This window comes from Natrix helvetica (genome assembly GCF_964273705.1).
Source record: "Natrix helvetica genome assembly, chromosome: 7".
Classification (NCBI taxonomy): Eukaryota; Metazoa; Chordata; class Lepidosauria; order Squamata; family Natricidae; genus Natrix; species Natrix helvetica.
Window position 1 is genome coordinate 44,946,658 of NC_138558.1, and position 24,640 is coordinate 44,971,297.

The 24,640-nt window shown below is 38.4% G+C and overlaps 1 protein-coding gene across 1 annotated transcript; it reads left to right on the top strand.

The window, feature by feature from the left end:
* Positions 1–509: 509 nt before the first annotated feature.
* CFAP97 (cilia and flagella associated protein 97) lies at positions 510–23,954 on the top strand. The gene is given in 7 exon segments (XM_081959767.1): positions 510–626; positions 5,963–6,827; positions 6,907–6,978; positions 19,070–19,338; positions 21,909–22,059; positions 22,986–23,058; positions 23,060–23,954. Coding segments are annotated over 6 exon segments (1,485 nt in total). The 5' UTR covers positions 510–626; positions 5,963–5,992; the 3' UTR covers positions 23,145–23,954.
* Positions 23,955–24,640: the final 686 nt, after the last annotated feature.

Genomic DNA, 24,640 nt, shown 5'->3' on the forward strand with positions numbered 1-24,640 from the left:
ATTTTAAAAGTTACCAAGTTTGAAAAAACATCTTTTTAAAGCAGGGGTTCTCAAACTCGGCAACTTTTAAAACTTGTGGACTTCAACTCCCAGAATTCTCCAGCCAGCTATGCTGGCTGGAGAATTCTGGGAGTTGAAGTCCACAAGTCTTAAAAGTGACCAAGTTTGAAAAATATCATTCTAAAGTGATTTAAGCCGATCAATGAAACGCCTTTAAAGCTGCCTGTTCAACTGAGCTTAATTTAGGGGGGAAATACCAAATACAAACCTGTCAATGTGACATGAAAGGGGCCCGCATGGTTTAGAAAACCATATATTCAACAAAGGTTCTTTGCGAAGAGCTGTAAGGCTGCGGCAAACCTAGGAGGACGCCGGTTCCTTTCGCTGGCGAGCCCGCCTTGGCCGCCTCTCCAGCGACCGGGACTCCGCCTTTCCCCCTGCTGCACGGAAAGGGAACCTGGGCGAGCCAACACGGAGACGGAAATGTTTGTTTCCATCTCTTCCATCCCTCCCTTTCCTGGTTACGCAAACACAGCGCAGGAGGGAGAGTCCGGGCTCGCTTGCGGGAGACGCCAGAGCTGCGGAGAGAGCGCGCAAAACGCCTTCCCTTGTTTTGCCGGCTGCGGGTGAGTATCCATCCCATCCCCGAGCAGAGCCTTTAATTCGGCCAATCGCCCCTCCGCGAAGAGGAATCGATGCATGGAGGGACTACCGGAGAAAAGGGGGCGACCTTCCGCCCCTTTGCCCGGAGGAGCTGGACTGGAGTCTCCGTAAATAAGCCACCCTGAATGCAGCAGATCTGTTGCACGTGGCTGGTATCTTACGGCTTAGTTATCTGAGCCAGCAAGAGCTATATATATATTTTTTAAAAAGATTTCTTTTACACATGCAACTTGCAACTGACATGCATCACACTCGGTCTTAGGTCAGAATCCCTAGTCCAGGTCGTCTGCGTGAGCAGGGGGTTGAACTAGATGACCTCCAAGGTCCCTTCCAACACTGCTCCTTAAATTAAAAATAGACGTGGGGGCCGTCGGGTGTTTTGGTGAAACTGCAGAAGAGGTGCGGTTCTGACTTGTTAGCGGCTCGGTTACGACTAATCGTTCCAATCGAGCCGCAAACTTGCCTCTCCTGTCCGTAAAAAGTCGTGAGTTTATCCAGTTACGGTAGTTGTAAGGACACACTGAGGACAGCTCTTGCCTCGGGTGTTTTCTTAGAAGGCTTGTATTTCGGGACTGTATTTCCCTTGAGCAGAAGATGGCTCGATTTTGCAACGTGCTTAAAAATAAGGCGCGTTTGGGGGGGGTTGCCTAAACTAAATGAATTCTGCTACCGTATGCAATGTTTTTATTTAATACAGTGCAAATCACGTCCTAATGCAGTGCATGAATTCGATGCAAAATAAGCACTTTGCCAGTTCTAAGTGAGATCTCTTCTAGTCATTTGTAGATCATGGAAGTAGAGCAAACTGATCACCCTTTCAAGATGCATATCATTTTTAATTCCTTAGACTCAGGGGTCTCTAGCCTTGGCAACTTTTAAGATTTGTGAAATTCAACTCCCACAATTCCTCAGTCAGTACCCTGGCTTAGTCCATTATAGATTCTTGCAAGATAAAACTGGATGGAAGGGAAAGTAGACCTTATTAAGGATAAATGTTTTTCTTCCTCTCCTCACCTTCTTAGAGAGTAAAATTGCTTGTTTGCTTGTTGTGATCCTTTCCCCCAAAACATCAGATTGGTTTATTGCCCTTGTGTCTTGTCTTGATGTGAAGAAAACAGAAATGACAGTTCTGCCCTAGCAAAGCAATATGGATTAGAGAAAGCTTTTTTCTGAGTAACTCACAAGGTGTGCAGAGAATGGCTCATAAGCAAAATTTTAACAAAGGTTTAAACCCCGACTTTATTCCTCTTTTTGTTAATCTGAAATAATGGACTATAACTGTGCTGAAAGAAGACTTACCAGACAGATGAGCGTTTGGCATTTATCTGTATCAGAGGTTCTCAAGCATTTCAGTCTCAGTCCCAGTGGTGAGTTTCAACATTTTTTAGAACCTCTTCTGTAGGTGTGGCCTGCTTTGTGGGAGTGGCTTGCCAGCCTTGTGACTGGGTGGGCACGGCCAACTTGTAAAATGTGGTGAAACTCAACAGCGCTCTTGCTTAGCAACCAAAATGTTGGCTCAGAAACTCTGGCACTTGAAGCACGCAAGTCTTAAAGCTGTCAAGTTACAAGACCCTTGCACCCCTAACCCTTTAGAAAAAAAAACCAGGGGTGTTCAAACTTGACAGCTTTAAGACTTGTGGACTTCAACTCCCAGAATTCCTCCTCCAGTCATGTTGGTTCAGGAACTCTGGCTTTGAAGTCTGCAAGTCTTAAAGCTGTCAAGTTACAAGACCCTTGCACCCCTAACCCTTTAGAAAAAAAAACCCAGGGGCGTTCAAACTTGACAGCTTTAAGACTTGTGGATTTCAACTCCCAGAATTCCTCCTCCAGTCATGTTGGCTCAGAAACTCTGATATTTGAAGCACAGAAGTCTTAAAGCTGTCAAGTTACAAGACGCTTGCACCCCTAACCCTTTAGAAAAAAAACCCCAGGGGTGTTCAAACTTGAAAGCTTTAAGACTTGTGGACTTCAACTCCCAGAATTCCTCCTCTCTCTCTTCATCTTGATGATGTGCAGACGGGCGGGGGGAGGGAGCTGGAACCGGTTCTAAACGGCACTGTAGATTCGTGGAACCTCTTCTATAGAAGAGGTTAGAACTGGCAGGAACCCATCCCTGCTCAGTACCCTCTTGCATTCTTAACAAAGATTGAGGACCCACAGAGCTTTGGGTTATGTGGATTGTATCTATCAATATTTACTGTATTAGAAATTAAAACAAAGATTTTAAATTAGTTACCTCCATAGATCCCAGGGGCCCCCAGACCACACTTTGAGAATCACTGTCTGTCTCATTCCTTAACTCCTGGGTCAGATTGACTGCAGGCTAAACATTAATTAAATTTGTCATGACAACTGCAGTTGTGTTAATATCTCCTATACATATGCCCAAACAGTTGTAAAATGTTCTCCATAGCCTTCCTCCCTCACTTCAACAATCCTACACAGCAGTTATCACAAGGTGCAAATTTAATTTAAAATGCAATTACTTCTGAGTGTTACATTTCCAAGGAGACAGAAAAATAACTTTTTTATGTAGGATTGTGTAGGTGTCATATCGGCACAAGCATATGCAGTGTTTTGTAATGATACCAACCTACATTTTAATTTGAAATTGTTTAAATTTTAAATTACCAAAATATGTAGAATGCATAGGTGTCTGCAGAATGTGGCCAAAATAGTAAGATGGCAAACATAATGATACAATTTTTGGGCTGTTTTTATGTGCATTGCAACATACCTTTAAAAAAAACAACCCAGTGGAGTTTAATTGTATCATCATAGTTGCCATTTTAACTTTTTTAAAATCATACTTTGCAGATACCTTGGGGGGGGGGGGGTTAAGAAAGAAATTTCATCTTCCCACTTGAAAATATTCAGTATTCAATAATAAACTATTATAATCCATAACTGAATTGGTAATGCTAAATGATAGCAAAAGTATATACTATATTTTGAAACCAATTTTTAAAAATCCATCTATGCCTATATACGGCTCAATAAAAAGTAGCTGTACTTCCAAAGAATAATAGAAATATGTAGAAAGCATCATGTATGCATATTTGGGAAATTACCGTGTTATCTACAGTAGAGGGCCATATAGTGGATTGTTTAAGGTCTGACCCCCCAGATTCTATCTTTATTTAAGCATGCAAGGCAGCTGGATCACCTATAACTAGTCATTCCCTCTCAGCCCTAATCATTCTTTTTTATTTATTATTTTTATTTTTATATGCTATTTATTACAGTTATTGTACAGGCCTAGTCATTCCCTCTTAACCCTGATCACTCATTGATAAGCTTTGCTGTAGTTATTAAGTGACTGCTAGGGGGAAAACAAGCAGATCCTGCAAACAGAACAAATATTAGGAGCAATAGCATTTTGTTACTTACAATAAGTCTCTGTATGGAGAAGATTACCAAAATGTGTTGTTAAATATAGACAACCTAGAACTAAGTTCTTGGACAAGTAGTGGATGTATTAGGTTAAATGGAAATTAACTAATTAGGGATAATTTAATAGTGCTTTTCTTAGTACAATCAATAGAATTGTATACACAATAACAATTGGGGTGTGTGTGATCTAGGTATGTCTTGTCATGGGCCAGGCATGCCCTGGGATGACTTGCATGGATGAAAATCTGTATCTGAATTACTGTTGATTAAGAGTCTTGAGCCCAGTGTAGGACAGAGTCCAAGATTATTTATTGTTGCTATTATAAACAATTGGGAAGGAAAGAAGCTTTTGGCAAACTACTGTCAACATCCAGAAATAATCTCCTGCCTATTCTTGAACATATTAAACATATATTCTGAGTTTAGTGCCATGACTAATATTCCTGTCTTGAAAAAAAATAACAGCAGCTCAGCTCACAGCAGTGTCATAGCAACGGAAATAGAAAGAAAGGATTTATTATTGCCTGGCATAGCAATTAATGAATTAATGTGAAGCTTCCGTCAAATATCACTGTCAGTAAAGCCATAGCACAGGTAATTTTCCAGTGTGAACTACCTAATATGCCACTGGATTGAAAGGAGGCATAGTGGTGTCTCAGAGACTATTTTATTGTGACCATAGGCTTCCATAGGTGAGAGCTGCTTCAACACAAATCTTGAAAAAAATCCTGTTATAAAAGTATTTTATTCAACTGAGCAACCTTTTAGGAACTAATTGATAAAATGTCTGAAGCTGTGATGGCGAACATGGCATGAGTGCTAGACGTGGCACGCAGAGCCCTCTCTGTGGGCACATACGCTGTCGCCAGCTGCTCTACCTGGTGTTCGTGCGTGCCAGAGCCCCAGAAACCTGAAGACTGGCCACTGTGCATGCGCGTGTTGGAAACCCAAAGACCAGCTAGTCGGCGCGTGCTGGTCTTCCATCTTCCTGGACTCTGGCACATGCGCACACATTCCAGTTTGGGCACTCTGCCGAAAAGGTTCGCCATCATTGGTCTAAGGGTGGTAATACTCCAGCTAAATTATCAACTCGAGGTACCAGTATATTATTGTAAATGGAGCATAGATGTCCATTTTTATTGTACTTTAAAGGAACACAAGTGCTGTATTAAAGGCTTCTTTTTTTTAATGTTGTAGTATACTGTTTTAATATAACAGGCGTGGTTGGGCTTTATTTATACTAGGACCAGATGGGAGCTTCCCAGGGTAGGTGGTATAAAAAAGGAGAGAATGAAAAAAGGAATGGAAAAATTTATACATTGCATCAGATGGAGATGACAAATTAAATGAATTTCTCAATAACAGAGGGTGCAGATAACCACACAAACATTTTAGATGAAAGAAGAAATTATTTCCTCTCTTTTCAATTTTGAAAATGTCAAGGTACCATACTGGAGAGGATATTTTTGTTTTTATTTCCAGGTCTCCTTAAACGTCTGCATTGCTGCTGACATTTTGAATTTATATAATCCACCTATAATTTTTATTTCTATCTCTAAATCAATGTATTTATATAGTAGTATTTGGTTTTAATAATACTATAATTCGTGTTACCAGTATTTTAAATTATGTAGTTGTTCACTTGATATAAAATAAAAGTTAGTAGATCTACAAAACGTATACTTTCAATACATACAATTACTATTGAACGGTATTAAAGCAACTTGGGTTATGTGATTGTACCAAATGAAACAACAGAATATGGCATTAATTGCTGCTGCTGCTGCTGCTGATTGAAGAAGATGTTAAAATTTATATTTGGGGGAAAAGATTTGCTGTAATAAAAGGTTAGAAAAAGATTCTTCTTCCAGTGATTGGTATAATAATTCCAGTTTTCTATTTGTAGGGAAAACACTTGAGCAATATTGACTTCAGTATGGATCGATATGAAGATATATCTGATTGCGAAGTGGATCACTCTTTCTTTGATAGTGATTTTGAAGAAGAGGTGAAGAAAGACAGAGCAGCAACAGAAATAAATAAAATGAAAAGTTCTGGGCCTGCACAAATAAAAGGTTCAGTTACAGATGATTGTCAACTGAAACAGGAAGCCAAAGTGATGGAGGATAACAGTATTGAGGAAGGAAAGCAAGCTAAGCAGGCAGAATATCAAAAGGAAAACATGTTAGGAAATGGTGCTCATAATTCAAATAATGCTCTTTCTTTGTTAGCTTCTTTAAATCTGGAGGGTCCAGTTGATAGAATCACAGCACAAAATGAACAAACCCTTCATGAAAACATTCCAGTGCAAATTCCCTTAAAAGAGAAAGAATGTGAAGAAAATTACTACACAGATGAAGAAGAAAGTAGTGATGATAGCAGAAATCAGAGAGTTAGACATAAGTTATCTAAACAGTCTAATGGCTCAAAGGTGAATAGGAATGTTAGTTCTTCCTCTTCCTCATCTTCTAGTTCTGACACAGATTATTCAGACACTGATGGTTGCCTGTCAGACTCATCATGTTCTTCAGGAAAAAAAAACACAAGATCACCACTTCTTTCACCAGAACAACAGTCAAACGAAGGAAAAAAGTCATTGGAAGTAAAATCAAAATTGGGTGACCAGACAGAAGAATCTGAAGATACAGTTACTGATGTCACTCCTCTGTCAACCCCAGATATCAGTCCCATCCAATCTTTTGAAGTGGCAGCATCCAATGATAAGAAATTAAAGGTTAAAAGACAACAAAACGTCAGCCAGGAGTTATGTGGTAAGTTTGCAGAACTTATTAAGGCATATACATGGCAGCAACACTAGACTTAATATACCTGTTTATACTTTTTTTTCAGAACCTGAGGTAGATCACAAATGTCTTCAAAAGGTACTACATGAAGCTATGGACTTGAATACCCTTTTGAAAGGTATTTTTATTTTAATTCTTCAATATCATTTTCCTCCTTATTCTTTCATTGTAATTGCATTCCAATATAGTATCTCGGGGGATGGATGGATGGATGGATGGATGGATGGATGGATGGATTACTTTGAATATGAAAAACATGTTCATTATTCATATGCATTATTTACACTTACTTTATATTTTCTAGACCTAGTAATTTGAGTAAAAATTTATGAATTGAAATAAATCAAGCACAACTTAGTTTAAAACTTTCTGTAATAAGTTATGTATTTTTCGAATGAAGCTGGGCATGGTTAAACACACACACACACACACACAGAGACACACATACACACCACTCAGTTGAAATGGATATGCAACCAAAAATTGTATTGTTATGACCACATCTTTTACTTCAAACATTTGGAGCCTGTCATGATAGAGAATACATTTGGCTGCTGTAGCTTTTCTGTCCACTGTTACATCTAAAGCTTTGGATGCACCATTGACCATCAAATAATTTTTATTTATAAACATGAATTCCAGTTTTGGAAAAAGATATTAAAGTGTCACCTATGTATATAAAAGCAATACCGGTATTTCTGTGAAACGTATGGAAGGATTACCGTGTTTCCCCGAAAATAAGACATGCCCTGCTAATAAGCCCAATCGGGCGTTTCAGAGCATGGGTCATAATCAGCCCACCCCCGAAAATAAGCCTACCCCAACTATTTGGCAACCGGTCCCCACCATTTCCACTGTACCACCTACCGGTACAGCTTGCGGGGCAAAAAAAGAGCCCACTGCAAAAACAGCAGCAGGTGAAGCAAAGTGCTTCCACCTCCCGCCTTTCCCTCCCACGCAAAAAGAGCCCGCCACAAAAAGCGGCAGGCCAGCACTGCGATCACCCCCTCCCGCCTCTTCCTTCTTGCACAAAAAAACACCACCCACCCCACCCCAATGGTAAAGGCAGCCTGCCTGGTTCCCTTCCCCGCCGTCCCTTTAGCGAGGGGTGGCAGATGGGGGGGAGAAGCGAGGCGCGCATCTTACCTTTCCAGGTCCATTGTGTTCCTCCTTCTTTTGTCCAGTGAATCCCCTTGTAAAACAAACCCCATGAGTTCAATTCACGAAGTTTTTTTTACAAGGGGCTTCACTGGATGAAAGGGCGAGGAACGCAATGGACCTGGCAAGGTAAGAGGCATGCCACGTGGCCCAACACCGCCCACCTCGCCCCAATGGTAAAGGCAGCCTTCCTGGTTCCCTTCCCCGCCGGCCCTTTAGCGAGGGGTAGGCGGGGGAGAAGCGAGACACACATCCTAGCGCTACCAGAGACTGACAGCTCCGCTGCATTCCTTTCCCTTTCGTCCATTGAACTCATGAGGTTTTTTTTACAAAAGAAAACAGGAGTGGGGAAGGTGGGGAAGGGAACCAGGCAGGCTGCCTTTACCATTGGGGCGAGGTGGGTGGTGTTGGGCCGCGAGGCGCGCCTCTTACCTTTCCTGGTCCGTCGTGTTCCTCGCCATTGTGTCCAGGGAAGCCCCTGGTAAAAAAAAAAAACCTTCTCGCGACTTCAAAAAGTTTGATTGAGCTCGAGAGAAGTTTTTTTTTTTATCAGCAGCTTCCCTGAACACATTGGCGAGGAACGCGACGGAGCTAGAAAGGTAAAAGGCGCGCCTGCTCCTCACCAGCCCCAGAAAATAATAAGCCCTCCCGCTATAATAAGCCCAAGGTCATATTTCATGGGGCAAAAGAAAATAAGACCCTGTCTTATTTTCGGGGAAACACGGTATTAGCTTGGGAGCCAGAGGACCTGATGGATGTGCTATGAACAATTGGCTTTGAGGTTGTTTTGCTTTATTAATAGACCTCTGTCAGGTAGATCAGACAAGAAACAGAGCAGAAGAGCTAATTCATAGTAAGGCTACATTACTATGAACGTTGCATGTCTGAAAGTACAAATCTGCGGTCTCTTCTACTGCCTGATAAGTTAGGGAGCTTCATTTCTAAGGTTTTTTTCACTGTCTTTTAGGCAGCTGTGGACTAAGCTCCCTCTTATCTACCCATGCCCCAAGGTCATTTCCACATTTCCATTACACATTTCCATTTCCATCTCGAGATTTCTCATCTGGTATTATTTTACTTTTAGATAGGGAAACAGTAGAAATAAAGGCTGGAAGAGCACGTATCTTATATAAAGAGCAGTAATAGTCTTTTATTCAATTAAGACTTATAGTTTGAGGTATATTTGATTATAAATGCATTTCAGTTGGGCCTTAAGTTTCAGTTCATTACTTTGGTTATTTTGGTGAATAATCTACAACGTGACTTAGTGAGGAGGGTCTTCTTTTAGTTTTCCTGGACGTCTTGAATTTTTTAATTTTGTTATACTGTTTATTTTAATAATATTACAGCTGTGGGCTTCAGCAATACTGTATAGCAGAAATAGACATCTTTACTATTAGGTTTTCTCTAGAGCAGGGGTCTCCAACTTTGGCAACTTTAAGCCTGGCAGACTTGAAGTTGGGAGTTGAAGTCCGCCAGGCTTAAAGTTGCCAAGGTTGGAGGCCCCTGCTCTAAAAGGTGATTCTGTGAGAGCATCATTCAGCACTAATGTTCTTGGCTACAGTGTTCTTTCTTGCGCATTGGGTAATATATATGTACATGAAATCATTGAGATTATTCAGAATTTGATGATTCTCAGCTCTATTACTCTTAAGGAATCATGTTCTGGAATATTATTTGATTCTAATAATGAGTTGGATAAAGAGGAACTAGTTTAAATTTAATCTAGATAAATTGAGATCAGTGGACTGGGAATGTAGTTTCTTAACATTTTCTGGAAGAGATTGTGTTTCTCCTAAACTAGGGGTGTCAAACTGGCAGCCTGGGGGCCGGATGCAACAATCCTGGCCACGCCCCCCTCCCGTTTTAGCAAAGGGGGAGAAAGTTGTGATACATCACATGATAATGCAAGTTTGACACCCCTGCCCTAAACTATCAGATTTATACATTGCAAAATCTATTTGATTCTTCTTTACCAGATCTTCATATAGTGGACAGAAGAACATCTGGGTAGACATAATCAGTGGCGTAGCGTGGGTTGTCAGCACCCGGGGCAAGGCAAGTAATTTGCACCCCCTAACCCGTGGCAACCCACGCTACGCCACTGGACTCGGGACATGAAGGGAGCTCTGAAGCAGCCGTCCTCCTTAGCAAAGCTCGCAGCGCCCTCTATAGGCCCGAAGCAGAATCATTTTCTTCCCTCGGTTCTGGGAAAATAGGAAAAGGAAAGCCGCCCGAGGTCTTCACTTGCTCTAATTTAAACGTATTGCGTTATTAACGTCCCTCGCCCTGCCCAGCAGTCTTCAAGAGACCCAGATCTGCAGAAGAAAACTTTGGCCCTCTTTCGTGCTCTCGACCCCGGGGAAGACCTGCTCGCGTCTCTTTTGTATTAAACGTGGGAAGCATTCCTCGGCTTCATTCAATTCAAATTCAGCCTTGAAATACATGCAAGTCAACAGCAGAGAGCTGCGAGTGCGAGCGCCCCCCCCCAGATGTTGCGCCCGGTGCGGCCGGCCCCCCCTGCACCCCCCACGCTACGCCACTGGACATAATTATACCGACACTGATTTAATCTAATATGGCAATTGTTATTCATTATGCCTGTGAGGATCTCAGTTGATTCACTTTACTGATACGCATCACTTTTCCTTGTGGTAAAGTGTCTCAAAGAGATGAGATACTCTTCCTCTGCAAAGCACTAAAGTGAAAGCTGATTCACTGGTCTTTCTTCAGAGACCTGTGCATGCCCAAAAGCCCCATTGTTCAGTTGAACCACCACAGCCATTCAAGCTCTCCAGTTTGAGGCACAGTGTTTTAATGAATTGCTTCACTCAAATCTTCATTGAAATGAAACGTCAAAGATTTGGAAATTCTAATGTTCATACTTAATTATGTCTAAATCTGTGATGGCGAACCTATGGCACGCGGAGCCCTCTCTGCAGGCACGCGAGCAATCGTCCCAGCCAGCTCCACCGTGCATGCGCACGCGTCTCCCACCAGCCAGCTGATTTTCGTGTCTCTGCTGTGCATGCGTGGAGGGCAGGGTACACGCGGGAGATGTGAAGGGGGGAGAGTGGTGCGCGTTCCCCCACACCTCATTTTTGGTCCCAGAGGCTTCGGGTAGGCCTGCTAGGCCCAAAATGGAACATGGGCAGTCATGTGTGCATGCGCAGGGGGGTCGCACACACATTGCATTATGGGTGTGGGCACGCACGTACTTTCGGCACACAAAGACAAAAAGGTTGGCCATCACTGATCTATACGATGCAATAGAATCTAGAGGACTATCCCTGAAAGAAACCGAAAATTTCAGTTAATTTAAAATGTGACAAGAATTCTCAATATAGAATTGAGAAATCTGCAGTAGTTACTAGTTGTTTTCTGGGTTCAGTCCAACATATTTGTCTTACAACTGTAAATAGCCATTGTCTGACCAAATCAACTTACTACGCGCTTACTAAGCTGTTACATTTTACAGAACCTTTTTTTAGAAAAAACAAAAAACTGTAATGCTGATAACCATAAATTCAATTGCGAATGTAAAATCAATAAATGGATGTTCAAATACTTTGTCCCATTTAATTGTTCTTCCCTTGATATGAGAAGTCTTGTAGAAAGGTATTGTGATGTATTGCTGATGTAAGCAGATTCTTTATTAAGGCAGGCTGGCAGTCAGAAATGTTTCAAGAGTTGAGCTGGAAGCAGGATTTCTTCATGTTATTAAAACTGATATACCGTATTGATATCTCTTTCTCTCTGTGTTGAAAGAAAATAGGTGAGAAGAACGAAGAGGGAAACTGTAAAGTGTTTAGAACTTTAAGGGGAGTGTAAAAGAGTAGATGTATGGGATACTGTGTCAGATTCTTTTTTTTTAATATAGTTTAAGATCTCTTTTTCCACAAACAATCTTTTGAATATTGTCTAATTGCAGTCCTTTTAGTATTATCTGGAATTGCCATAGCTGTCCTGTTGTCAGTGTCATAGGAATACATACATCTGTCTTTTTCAGTTGGATAGTATGTATTGGAGTTTAGGAACAAGCTATTCTAGTTCTCTCTCGATGCCATAGTCCTGAAAAAGGAATAATCAGCAAATTCAGGGAATGGCTTAAAGGGGAAAAATGGCATCAAATATAGCAGACTATATGATGTCCAGGTTTAGCATCTTTAAATTTCCATGGCTGTCTACATTAGCGGGTTTAATATCTAGAGCAACATTTGTCATTTCATTGACACTGTGAATTTTAAATTAATTAATAAACTTATTTTTGCTCTATATTCTGGTGCCCCAATTCAGGGTGTTATGATACCATTTCTGAATTGATGTTAACATTTTCTCTATTAAATATGAAACAAGACCTTCGTTCATCAGTACCTGAACTATGAATCTATTGTTTATATATATTGTAGATTTTTTTTAATGAAGTTAAGAAATGGGATGTTTTAGGCTGCCTGAAAGAAAGTTATTTCACTAGGTCAATGCTAAAATAAAAGTTTTTTCATCCAGACTCAGCCTATCAGTTTATTATTAATAACGTCTCCTTCCTGGGATGCCTCTGGGCAACAGCTTAAAAATTGCTAACAGCCACCCACAGAGAAAGTAAATTTACCTCCTTTCTAATCTGGAACTGGGCAGCACATTAAAAGAGTGAATCCATTTAATGAAGATGGCATTAGAGTGGCTGAGTCAGTTTCTTGAAGAATTGTTATATTTAGCATTCCCACCCACACATTTTTTGCACACAAAAAAAAAGATAGGAAATAACCTGTTTGTTGACCTGCTGGTCTTTGATAAGAATTTTTTTGTCCACAGCATTATTTATAGAGAAGGTCAGAGGTTCATAGAATATATTTTTAATGCTTTTTGGTATAATTAATGTTAGAAGTTGTTTATTACTCTTAAAAGAAGTGTTTTTTAATCAGGGGTTTGGGGCCTTTGCTTACCTTTTTTTTAATTGAATTACTGTGTCTCAAGTACTAAACAATGTATTTCCAACTGTACTCCATAGGATTGTATGATAGAACAAGACTGGGGTAATTTATCCATTGCAGAAAGCTAAAGCATTCTAATATAGAAGACATTCTCTATATAGAGAGGCATCAAGCAATGAAGGGTTGAGATGTGTAAGTTATTATTTAATATTTAGTAGCATGTAGCTGTTTTCCCACATTTCAATATGAAAATTGAATTTTAATATTATAAAAAGATTATCTTTGGTCACCACATTTTCTATAGCAAAGGTTCTTTCTTCTGACCAAGACAAGTATCATAGTCAAGTTCAGAAAGCATTGGCCTTTCTTTGGGAAGATCCAAAGTGATGAGTGTGATGGATTAGATGCCATCATTGGACATTTATTTCATGGAGCATCAGAATAATTAATTAAATTAATTTATTTATTAAACTTCTAGACCGCCCCCTCTCCTCGAAGGGACTCGGGGCGGTGTACAGGTACAAATTTAAAAAACCATACACTCGAAATATACATAACTAAAATTGAATTAAATATCCCCTGTACAAATTTATAAAAATTAAAAACTTAAACCTTAAAACCAAATCATAAAATTTAAAAATACAAACTAAGGTGGGAAAGCTGGAATTAGGCCAAGCTGGCTAGGTGAAACAGGTGGGTTTTGAGTTTCCGGCGGAAGGAGCGGAGGTTCGTAGTCGTTCTAATGTCAGGGGGAAGGTCATTCCAGAGGGTCGGGCCCATCACAGAGAAGGCCCTTCCCCTGGGCGTCGCCCGCTGGCACAGCCTAGTGGACGGCACCCGGAGGAGTCCCTCTCTGTGTGAGCGAATCGGCCGAAGGGATGTATGGGGCAGGATACAATCCCACAAATAGCTAGGTCCCGTGCCATGGAGCGCTTTGAAGATAATAATCAACACCTTGAAACGCAAGAATAATAGAAAGAATGAAAACATTCCTGTTGCTACTTTCTCATGGACAGCCAAGGTGCACCAGCATTGAGATGAGTTTAGGCAGAAGTTTGTCCTCCAAGCTTGCTGCTTGGCTCATGAACATTTTGTTACCAAACCAGGTGACATGGGGGGGGGGGGGGGGTTGAAGATGTTATCTAGCTGAAGATGTTACCTAGTTGGATAATGAAATGTCTGGGAGCCACACAGCAAGCTTGGAGGACAACCTCTGCCTAAATCTACAACCTGGCCAATGAATATTCTCTACAATTTATAAATTGAGCTGCGTCTCAAATAATCCTCAGCATGGTCACAAATTCTACCCTAGAGAGATGAGGTGATGGACAAATTGGATCCCACCTAACTCTCCAGCTTTAAAGGTCTTTCAGATAGCATTGACACTTTCAGCAATTCTAAAGACTGCTTGGCAGTTGTCTAAAACTGAAGTTCTCATACACAGATTTGTGGAGATGACAATGAAAGTGCTGAATTTCACCAACAGGACACTTTCCCATGTAGAATCCCTCTCTCCTCTAGAACATTTATTTATTTAGCTCTTCTCGTTATGCTTATTAGAGCCTGCCATAGCAATTGATGAGCAAAATGATTGAAATCAAATTTTAAATACTGTACATACGCAAACACTAACTAAAGATAATTGCTGAAACAAATTCATGATTTTATCAGTTATCCATTTAAAGAAAAATGCCAAACAGGTAAATGATTTCAGCTAACAAAAAATAACTTCATAATCCAGATTGTTATCATAAATTATAGCTAATAAAATCATCACCCCTTGGCCAAAATGGCTTTATTTACTATTTGTTATAATAACCCTATAGCACCAGGATGGCGAACCAGAGGTGGCACACGGAGCCCGTTCTGCTACCACACAAGCCATCGCCCCAGGTCATATCTCCAATGGTTCTATCGTGAGCTTCTGTTTCCTGCAAAGGATGAATCAGAAGCTCACGAAAGAAAAAGATCTTACCTCTCGCCTCCCACTGGCCAGCTGGTCTTTGGGTTTCTGCTGTGCATGCCCACATGTACGGCACATGCCTTTCAGTGTGGGCATGTGCACACACAGCTTGGGCACCTGGTCTCTAAAAGGTTTGCCATCACTGTTATAGCATGTACTTTAAATTTAATTATGCTAACTTCTACTTAATATAGAATTGAGACACATAGGAGAGAAGGAGACAGCACAAGCAGTTTAAACTATGTTCTGTCCCTAAATTATATTTCCAGGTTCTGTCAATTTGTGAATTTAAAGTTGAGAATCTGTTCATTATGTTATGTTAATGTATGGACTTAAACAGTAGGCTTGCAGAGGGATCTTCTATCTCCAGTCTGTACAGACCTGTTCTTTTTTTAAAGCCATGTTGGAGGAAGAAGGATGAACAGATGCAAGTCCATATTTATAATACTGCTATCTATGCTATTGTTAGCATGCTTTGGTAGCACTGTTTTATAAAAAGGTACTTCTGAACTATATTATTACTTCCATTCTTTCTTCCTGTGCAATTTGATATACCGTAGATGTCTGACTAGCTATTTGCAGAGACTAAATATTTTAGTCTCCAAAGACATGGAGTGGGATATTTGTAACCATGCTGTAAGAATCTCCAGTATTCACTCTGCCAAACAATTATATTTTTAACAGTGATGCCCACAAATTTCAAGTATTGTCCCAATCTCTCCTCCTTGAATAGTACCGTGCTATTGTAGCCCTACTATATAGTTTTGATGAAAATAGCAGTTCAGCAGTGTTTGACTTGCTATCAGTTAAAGCATAAGTGTACAGCATGTTTTATGTTTTCCCGTGTTTTAATTCTTTATTAAAGCTTAGGCAAAAGAAAACTCATTTATATACTGAATAAATGTTTAAACTGTGCAATCTTATGTTCTCAGCAATTTATAAAAATAAGAAATCCACAACACAATATACAGATAGTCCTTGGCTTGCAACTGGTTATTTAACGAACATTTGAAGTTATATGGATCTCCCAGGTGATACTTGTGGCTTGGCTTCAAAGTTGTGACACCCCCCCCTCTGGGGTCACATGACCACATTTCACACCGTCAATAACCTGCCCGCATTTATGACCATTGGTAGTGTCCCATAGCCTAGTTTAGTGACCGCATTTTGCAAAGCTTTTGTCAAAACTGGTATTTATTTCTAGTTTTGACAACACCTATCCACAGCGAACCGCTGGTTCACTTTAACAACCATGACAGTCACTTAATGACTGCAACAAAAATCAAAAATAAAGTCAGTCAGTCATTTTACAACCATCACAACTTATAATCATGATGGACAGGCTCCATTATAGTCATAAATCAAGGATTACCTGTAAACTAAAAGGGTTAGAACCATTAAGGAAATCAAAACAACTTCCCACTTGCAATTAGCAATTGCAGTGCAACTATGTTAATTAATTAAAAGCCCTCCAGAAGAGCTCCCTTTTGACAAGTTTCCAAAAAGCCAGCAGGACTAGGACATTTGAATTTCTCAGGGAAGGATATTCTGCAATGGTAGAATAGTAACTGAGAAGTATCTCTTCCTAGTATTGAGTCCTAATTTTGCATAAGTACAGGAATATCAATATTTTTTCCTGTGTATTGGCCAAGTCAATTCTGGTTGAAAGGTGTTATTCTGAGAGTCCTTTGTCCCCAAGTTCAATGGGACATTGTAGGATAATTGCTTTCAACTTCTGTAAGTAGTATCCTTTTTCTTCCTGTCTATTCTTGATGTTCATGGACATTGTAGTTTCAACTAAGATGGTACACATTGTTATGAAGAGTTGTTTCAGAATATATGCATGTCCCGGAAATGGTAGTGAAATGGGACTATTTCCCATTTAGAACTTCTTTATCCTCTAGTCTGGAACATTATGAATCAGACATTTTGATTTTATAACAGCTTTCCTGTGAAGTAGTAAGGATTTATTGATCATAGAGAACCTTGTAGCTGGTTGTTAAAATAGCCCCTGAATCTTTGACAGATGACAACCAAGTATTACATCAATATCCCTATATTAAATGTTATAGATTTAATCCAAATTTTCAGATATACATTGAGGAACAGACTACTTGTGTGTGTGTGTGTATACATATATCTATATATACATAGACACATAATTTAAGGCTTATAATTAGCATAAATACATATAGAAATAGCCATTTTTATTGTGTCACCTCTTAACAGCCATCACTGATTTGAAAGTACTGTAATGTCCATTTTATGAGCCTTGCAACATTTACTACTTTGTCAAATTTGGAAAAATTGTGTAAAATAGTTTTGCTGATGCCAGTAGAGTTTTGCATAGTATGGAGCGCTAAACTCCATACTATGAAAATGTGGAGAGAACTATTATTTATTTTGGAAAGTTTATATTTGTTATTGTATATTCCTTGGAGATATTAGTTCTTGGTACTTGTCTTTGATATAATTATTTCCGGTACATATACTTTTCAAACCCCTTGCTTTTGATGGCATTCAGTTGAAAGGATTGTATCTCTATTGTAGACTAATGGTTTGACTGCTTGCTTATTTTACAAAATGTATCTCATGGTGCTGTTCTCCATATGCATTCTTGACTTCCACTTTATTCCCTGCTTCTGTTGTGGATTGGTGATCTTTTATGCTTTTTTCTGAATCCTGAGTAACATCTACACATGCTACTCTTGTCTCTCTATTCCTTTTCCAAAAACTCTGCTTTCCTAAATATATTTAGCAATGTAATATGGTGAATTAGAAGTCTTGGTGGTCTTCTAAGATTGGTGAAGGACCTATTTATGAACAATTCCTGTTGTAACAACTTAACTCTTTCTGCAACATTTTTGTACATACCACAACTTTGCATGAGGTTTTGCTTTGAAAATAAATTCAACAATTTAATAATTCTATTAAATACATTCAGCAATTTCAGGCTCTCTGACATTGAAGTTATTTTGAAATATTGTGCAGCTGACTCATCTATCCAAGTCATCTGTCACACAGACGGTAACCCGTTTGCTGCAAACTACATTACATAATCAGTGATTTACAAGTTTGATAGTACAATAGTGACTCAAAAGAGATTAAATATCAACGCCAAAGGCTTTTTAAATATGATATATCACAACAAATCAATTAATGATCCGAGAGGGAGGAATTCACTTAGATTATAGATTAGAAGTGGGCAAGACGTGTTCAAGAAATTTCAAATCTCCAACATTCGTAGAAGCAAAACATGAAATGTCACATACTTCAGAAAGAAATTTGCAATTTTAATATTGTGCACAACTTACTGTTACAAACTGATTCTTTTCTTTTTGAACCTGGAACTATTTAAATGTGACTGCCCATCTGACACACTTATTTAGACATGCAAAGGGTAGAAATGAAACTTCAGCAATCAGAATTTTGGGAAAGTCCATCTTCTGCTCATCATTCTGTACTGAAAATTGTGAGAATGTAAGTCAGCACCTACTTTAATTCTTGTTGACCGATAATCTGCTAAAGAGTGATGGATAGACTCATTGCATATGAATAATTTGATTTAGTACTGAGTAAGATGAACAATCAGCTCTATTTAGAAATGCTGTTTATATTTCTAATTGGGACTGGTGTTCACATTGCCTAGTTCCAAATCAAATTTTAAAATGATCAAATGAATTATTTTTGTAATATGCTTCATTTTGACTCTGCCTTACAATGTATATTAATTCTCTGATAATTGTAGGAAATGTTTATATTTCTTGTGTGTTTCTTCTGGAATTGTGGTGCATTACACTTGAGTACTGTAATTATTTGGAAAGAAGTGGCACTGCCTTGTTTGTATAGGGTTTCGTTTTATCACAACTGCAGAAATGTTTTATGCTTTTGGATCCTTGAAATATATTTGCAGTTTAAGTCCTGTAATTTCAATGCTCTCTGGAAATTATGAGCGTTAATGTCCGGCATGTTTGGTGATTATAAAGCTGAGAAAGGCTATGTAAAGAGGCTTTTGTTACATAAGCTTATGTTACCAACTTCAGAATTGGGGGCCAGCTCCTTAGGAGTCCTCACGTGAAAGATAGTGTGTGTGGCCAAATATGAAAATAGGCCTAGTCATGCAAACTGTTTTCTTAAATATGTACTTGTGTCCAAAGCTTTTCTGCAATTGGAGAAAAAGGATCAACAAGAACTGGCATTGAATCAGTCTTCTCTAGGATCAAGGAAAAACTACTCATTCACAAATGACGAAGTACGACAAATTGATCGCGAAAACCAAAGGCTCTTAAAAGAATTGACAAAGCATTCTGCAAAACCCAGAAACAAAAGTGCCTCCATTAAGAAACCTTCAGGCTCATCACCTAAAATGTACCACAGTGCCATCAATAGGCAGAAGGAACAGCAGAGAATCGACAGAGAGAATCTGGTTAGTTGAAGTTCTGGATTTAATAATATTAATTAAAAACTAGGCTTCTTTGACTTAGTGTGTTATGCAAGTCTGTCCACACGGCTTGAGGCTCATGATAGATGAGCCCCTAGCAAATTGTATTGCATTGTATAAACCATGGGCTTGCAAACTATGATTTAACGCATCGTGTAGACCACATTATTTGTTTCATCCTCTGAGAAGCGGGTGTAATTTTATTAAATCACAAAGCTATTCTGTAATTCAATTGTACTAGCAGTGGAAGAAAATCCATCAGCTGAATACTGCCTATTTATAAGTGCTTGTCCTGGGTAGGAGAGATAAAAATCCATTATCTGAAAGTATCCAAATATGGATAAAAATATATGGGGGCACTAGAAATTCCACTGCCATAATGAACTTCAGGATTGCTAGAGATTGCTAGACCCAAACATGAAGATGCCTGCTTATCTCAAATTTTATCACAACAATGAGATTTCCAATGTTTCCTCAACTGATGGTCCTTGATTGTAGGTTTGTCATATACGACTACTATTTTGTTTCACCTTTTATTTAAAGTTAATACAGTAGACAGAAAAATTCTTTTAACCCATCAAAGATGCTTGTTTCCTATTAAGTTTCTTGCCCAGTACAATACAGTTCATTTATCTGCAGTTTCTTTTTTCCACTCAATTGTGTCCAAATCTTGGAGGCTGCCTAGACAAGTCCCTGTAGTTTCCTTGGCAAAGCTTTTCAAAAGTGGTTTGCCATTGGCTCCTTCATACGACTGAGAGAATGTGACTAGCCCAAGGTCACCCAGTTGGCTTTGTTCCTAAGGTGGGACCAGAACTCAACAGTCTCCTGGTTTCTAGCCAGATGCCTTAGCCACTACACTAACCTGACTCTTTACCGGCACTAATTTCACTTAAATTTAAGTTTAACTCTGTGCTGGGTTTTGGAACTTGTGGCTTCAACCCAGTTTTCTTCCTCTTTTAATTTCTCTATAGCATAAAGAATAAATGTTTGAGCTTCATTGCAATAGTATTTGCATATCTGAATTATGCAGAAAAGTTGTTGAAATATCTTGCTATGCATTTGTGTGTGTGTGTGTGTTTGTGAACCTAAAATCACATTCTTTTCACAATTGAGCATCTACCTTAGACACAAGAAAAATCAACCAGAAAGGAATTCATTGATCTCAGTAACAAGCAAGAAAAAAACCTGGTTGATGTAGTTAGTAGCAAAGGAACATATTAAGTCATTCTATCGTTTTATTTTAGCCATTGATCAGCAAACACACATTTGTCAGTAGCACACAACTTAATAGTCCACCACTTAAAATAAAGTAGAAATAATTGAAAAAATAGCCAACAGTCAATTTCAATTTCTGTAGCTGTTTATTCCACTGCCACTGAACCGCTGTAGTAACCATAGCAACAGATCTGGAGGCAAATGAAAACTAATCTTCTGTGTAATAGTTCTTTACCTAGAACTGCTCAATGATGTAGTTTAGCATGAAGAAAAAGGTTTTTATTGAATCTGTAATGTAACATAGAGAAGAGTGGGGAATGAATTTACCCACATGAAATTGGCCTCCTTTTCATCCTGATTTATGATACTGTATTCTATTTCTAAAATATTCAGAATTTTAGGCTGCAATAAAAAGCCACCACATTTAGTCCCTTTTTAATATTCCAGAAATGCATGAATACGTGCACATACTCATAGAGAGCACCCCAAGAAACCACTCAGATGGCTTCTTTCTGCACATTTTCTATTTTTAATTCTTTTGAAATGGAATAATTATAGTATGTGTTAATAGTCTGCATTTTGGTTTCCTGAGAGAGTGGTTGGATGACTGACTTGGTTTGAACAATCAAATTCTGCCGTAATAACCTAGGATAGGCACAAGATTCCTGCTCCGTAGACAACAATTTTTCTGTTTGCATTTCTTCAAATCACAAAATGGAGTACCAGTACATTGAAAAGGAAGTATTGTAAATGACTTTATTCCAAATAGCAATGCAAACTAGTTGTCTGAAACTAGCATAGAATATAAGAGCTTTATAAAGTGAAATTCACACCCCCTTAGAACATCTTTGCCTTTTTCCACCGCTGTGCTAAGACATCAGATGACTATGGGATCAAGTGGCCCATCTCATCTATGATTTCCTATGGAAATTCATCTCCCATGAGACTTGTTTGGCTTCACTCACACTGTCATATTCAGTGTGATGATGTTGTTGGACTAGTAGGCATAAAAAGCTCTAATCCCAAGCCATTGTGGCTTCCCTTTATGGTTTTGCCTTTTATATAAATGCTATATGATGAACAAAGGCAAAGCTACCCAATGATAATGTTCTCTTCTGCCCTATTCTGTTTCTCCATTCTCATATCAACAGAGTGCTTCTTCCTAACAGCTTTTTCAAGTTAGTGTACTCCAGTTATGTTGAACAACAGTATTATAATTCTAGTGAGAAAGTAAAGGCATTGTAATCCAAAACACCAAAGGATTCTGGAGGGCTGGTTTTGATGATGAGATTCTGGTATCCCAGGTCATAATGTATTAAGGTATGTGTTTGTTGTTAAAGGCTTTTTTGAAAAGACTTGAAGCAGTGAAACCAACAACTGGCATGAAGCGCTCAGAACAGCTCACTGACTACCAGAAGCAGATGGGCTACTTTCGCACTTCTGGAACTCCGAGGCGAGGAAAGTCTGCCTTGAATCATCAGAGTCCATCTAGTAAGTCATTCCAGAATCTTCACCTGCTAATATCAGTTTGATTGAAGTATGGGGGGGAAAAACAACCCTCACTGTCCTTTATTTCTACTGCATAAGCAATGAAATCAAATCTGATCATCTGCTATGCCTTAATTTCTGTACATACTGCAAGGAAATTATGTTTATCTCCTTTTATACTTTTTCTAATATTTATAGGCCATTTAAACGTACGTGCTTACTGAGGTCATTTTTTTTAAATCTGCACAAATAACGTAACTTACCTTAAGGATTGAATCTAAAAATTGTATGGTACAAAAAACACTTGCCCAAAGTGAGTTGTTCCTACATCTTGCCAAGCTCTCCATACCAGAGGCCTCCAACCTTGGCAACTATAAGACTTGTGGACTTCAACTCCCAGAATTTCTCAGCCAACAAATCTGGGAGTTGAAGTCCACAAGTCTTAAAGTTGCTAAGATTGGAGACCAGTGCTCTATCCCAGGGGTCGTCAGCCTTTCTAACCTCAGGGACCACTAAATTCATAATTTTAAATCCTGTGGACCACTAATATGATTTTTTAAAAAAAATAAATAGTATTTAGTGCAATATAAAAAATGCAAATAATTTTTCTATGGACCATCAAAATTTTCTCATGGATCACCAGTGGTCCACGGACCACCTGTTGGTGACTGCTGCTCTATACTACATGCATACTGATCTGAGCTCAGAATAAGTTGAGTGACTATACCTCCAATAGCAGCAGTAACACTGAACAAGGTTACTTTTTTCATAAGCAGCATCCCATCTGCTGGTGTTCAAATCCGGAGAGTATTTCTGATCTTACTCCTCATCTACGTGGTTTAATGTTTATGCTGTTTACTTAAAGTTGCTTAAGTTTATATTGTTTACTTAAAATTCCATATGATCTCTTTTGTGTACAATTTTGACAGGAGGTACATCCCGAACTTCCAGTCATAGTGCATCCAGTACTATAAATCGAAGGAGTGAAAAACCAGTTTTTGATAAGTGGTGCACTGCAGCAGTTGAACCCCAGTAACACTCACGGCGCCTGGTTAAAAATAATTTGCACTTTGCTATCAGATTTCTAAACTGATGGTTTGGGGATTACTGTAATTCTGTGCAGGACTGTTGTAATATTGAATAATTAAAGGATACTGGAAAGTAGTATTAACTATAAAATGGATACAATCTTGATTCTTTTTCTTCATCTTTCTAATATGTGTTGGACAGTATCTTTATAGTCAGTATTTCTTAAAACAATACTTGTATTAAAAAGTGGCAATATTGCAAGCCTTATTTCCTCAAAGTCAAATGAAATCAAGGCTTGAAAAGTAGGGAGAGAGTAGACCAGAAATAAAAATTCATTTGTTTTTAGTCTTTATTTTTGAATTTCTTACCATGAAATTTAATGTAACTTTGTATTGCAAACTTTTAATTTCATAATTTACAAGATCTAATAAAAATGTTAGACAGAGGACATTTAACATACAACTCGGCCTTGGTGCTGTCAGTTACAACATGGAAAACATAAACTGAATCTTTTCAGATCAGTTCTCCAATTCTAGAAATGTGGATTTTAGATAAGCAGTAGACATCTAAATAAATGTAAAAAGTATTGTCTATTATCTAGAACTATAACAATCTTGTACTGTAATGTGTTGACAATTTTGGTCTGATATGTTTGCATAATTATATTTATTAAATTGTTCTCTAAAATTTTGTTTCTTGAAATAAAAATGAACAGAAATCTTGTGGATGCACTTCTTAAATCTTTGCACTTTGGACTCTTTCCATAAGCATATTTTTCTTTGTCAAAAACTACAAAGTTGATTAGTTATGAAGGTATAAAAATTGTACATCTGTCCTTTTAAAATTAAGTAAAATATTTAATTGAATTACTTTAGTGTGCGGTTCTTTTCTGTAATTTAATCAAATATCAATAGTTTTTAAAAACCACATTCTGCTTTTAATTGCATTTGTAATAGCTGTCTGCTCCATAATAGTATTCAGATTCCCCATCATTCATTGATTTAAAAAATAACTTGTAGTTAATTTCCTGTTTGAATTCCATATTCATTTAACAATATTTTAGGTTGTAAAAAGTTCTAGTCTATCTCAATTATCTGTCCATAATTATTTGCACAATGTAACAGTAAACTTATGTTTGTATATAAATTACATACATGAACAAAACATTTGCTTTTAATGAACATAAGTGGTACATGAAGAGGCACTAAGACACTGCAATCACAATTAAATGCAAGTATTGAAGAAATGCAAAAGCAAAACTATGGAGTTACACCTGATTTTCTTTATAGATAGGAACAGAATAAAGGGAGAATGCAACAATATCTAGAAGCCATTCATTGGCCACAGTATGCTTGTCATTTCAGTATCTTTCCTAATGATTTCAAATGCCATTTCTGCACACTTGGGTGGGTTTTTTTCAAAAGTTGCTATGGTATTTGCACCCATAAAGAAAGTGCTAGAGTTCATTTTAGGATTTTATCTGCAGTATCATCCAGTTTTATATTTTAAGTACTTATGAAACAACAACCTTCTCAGAACATAAGGAATTTATATC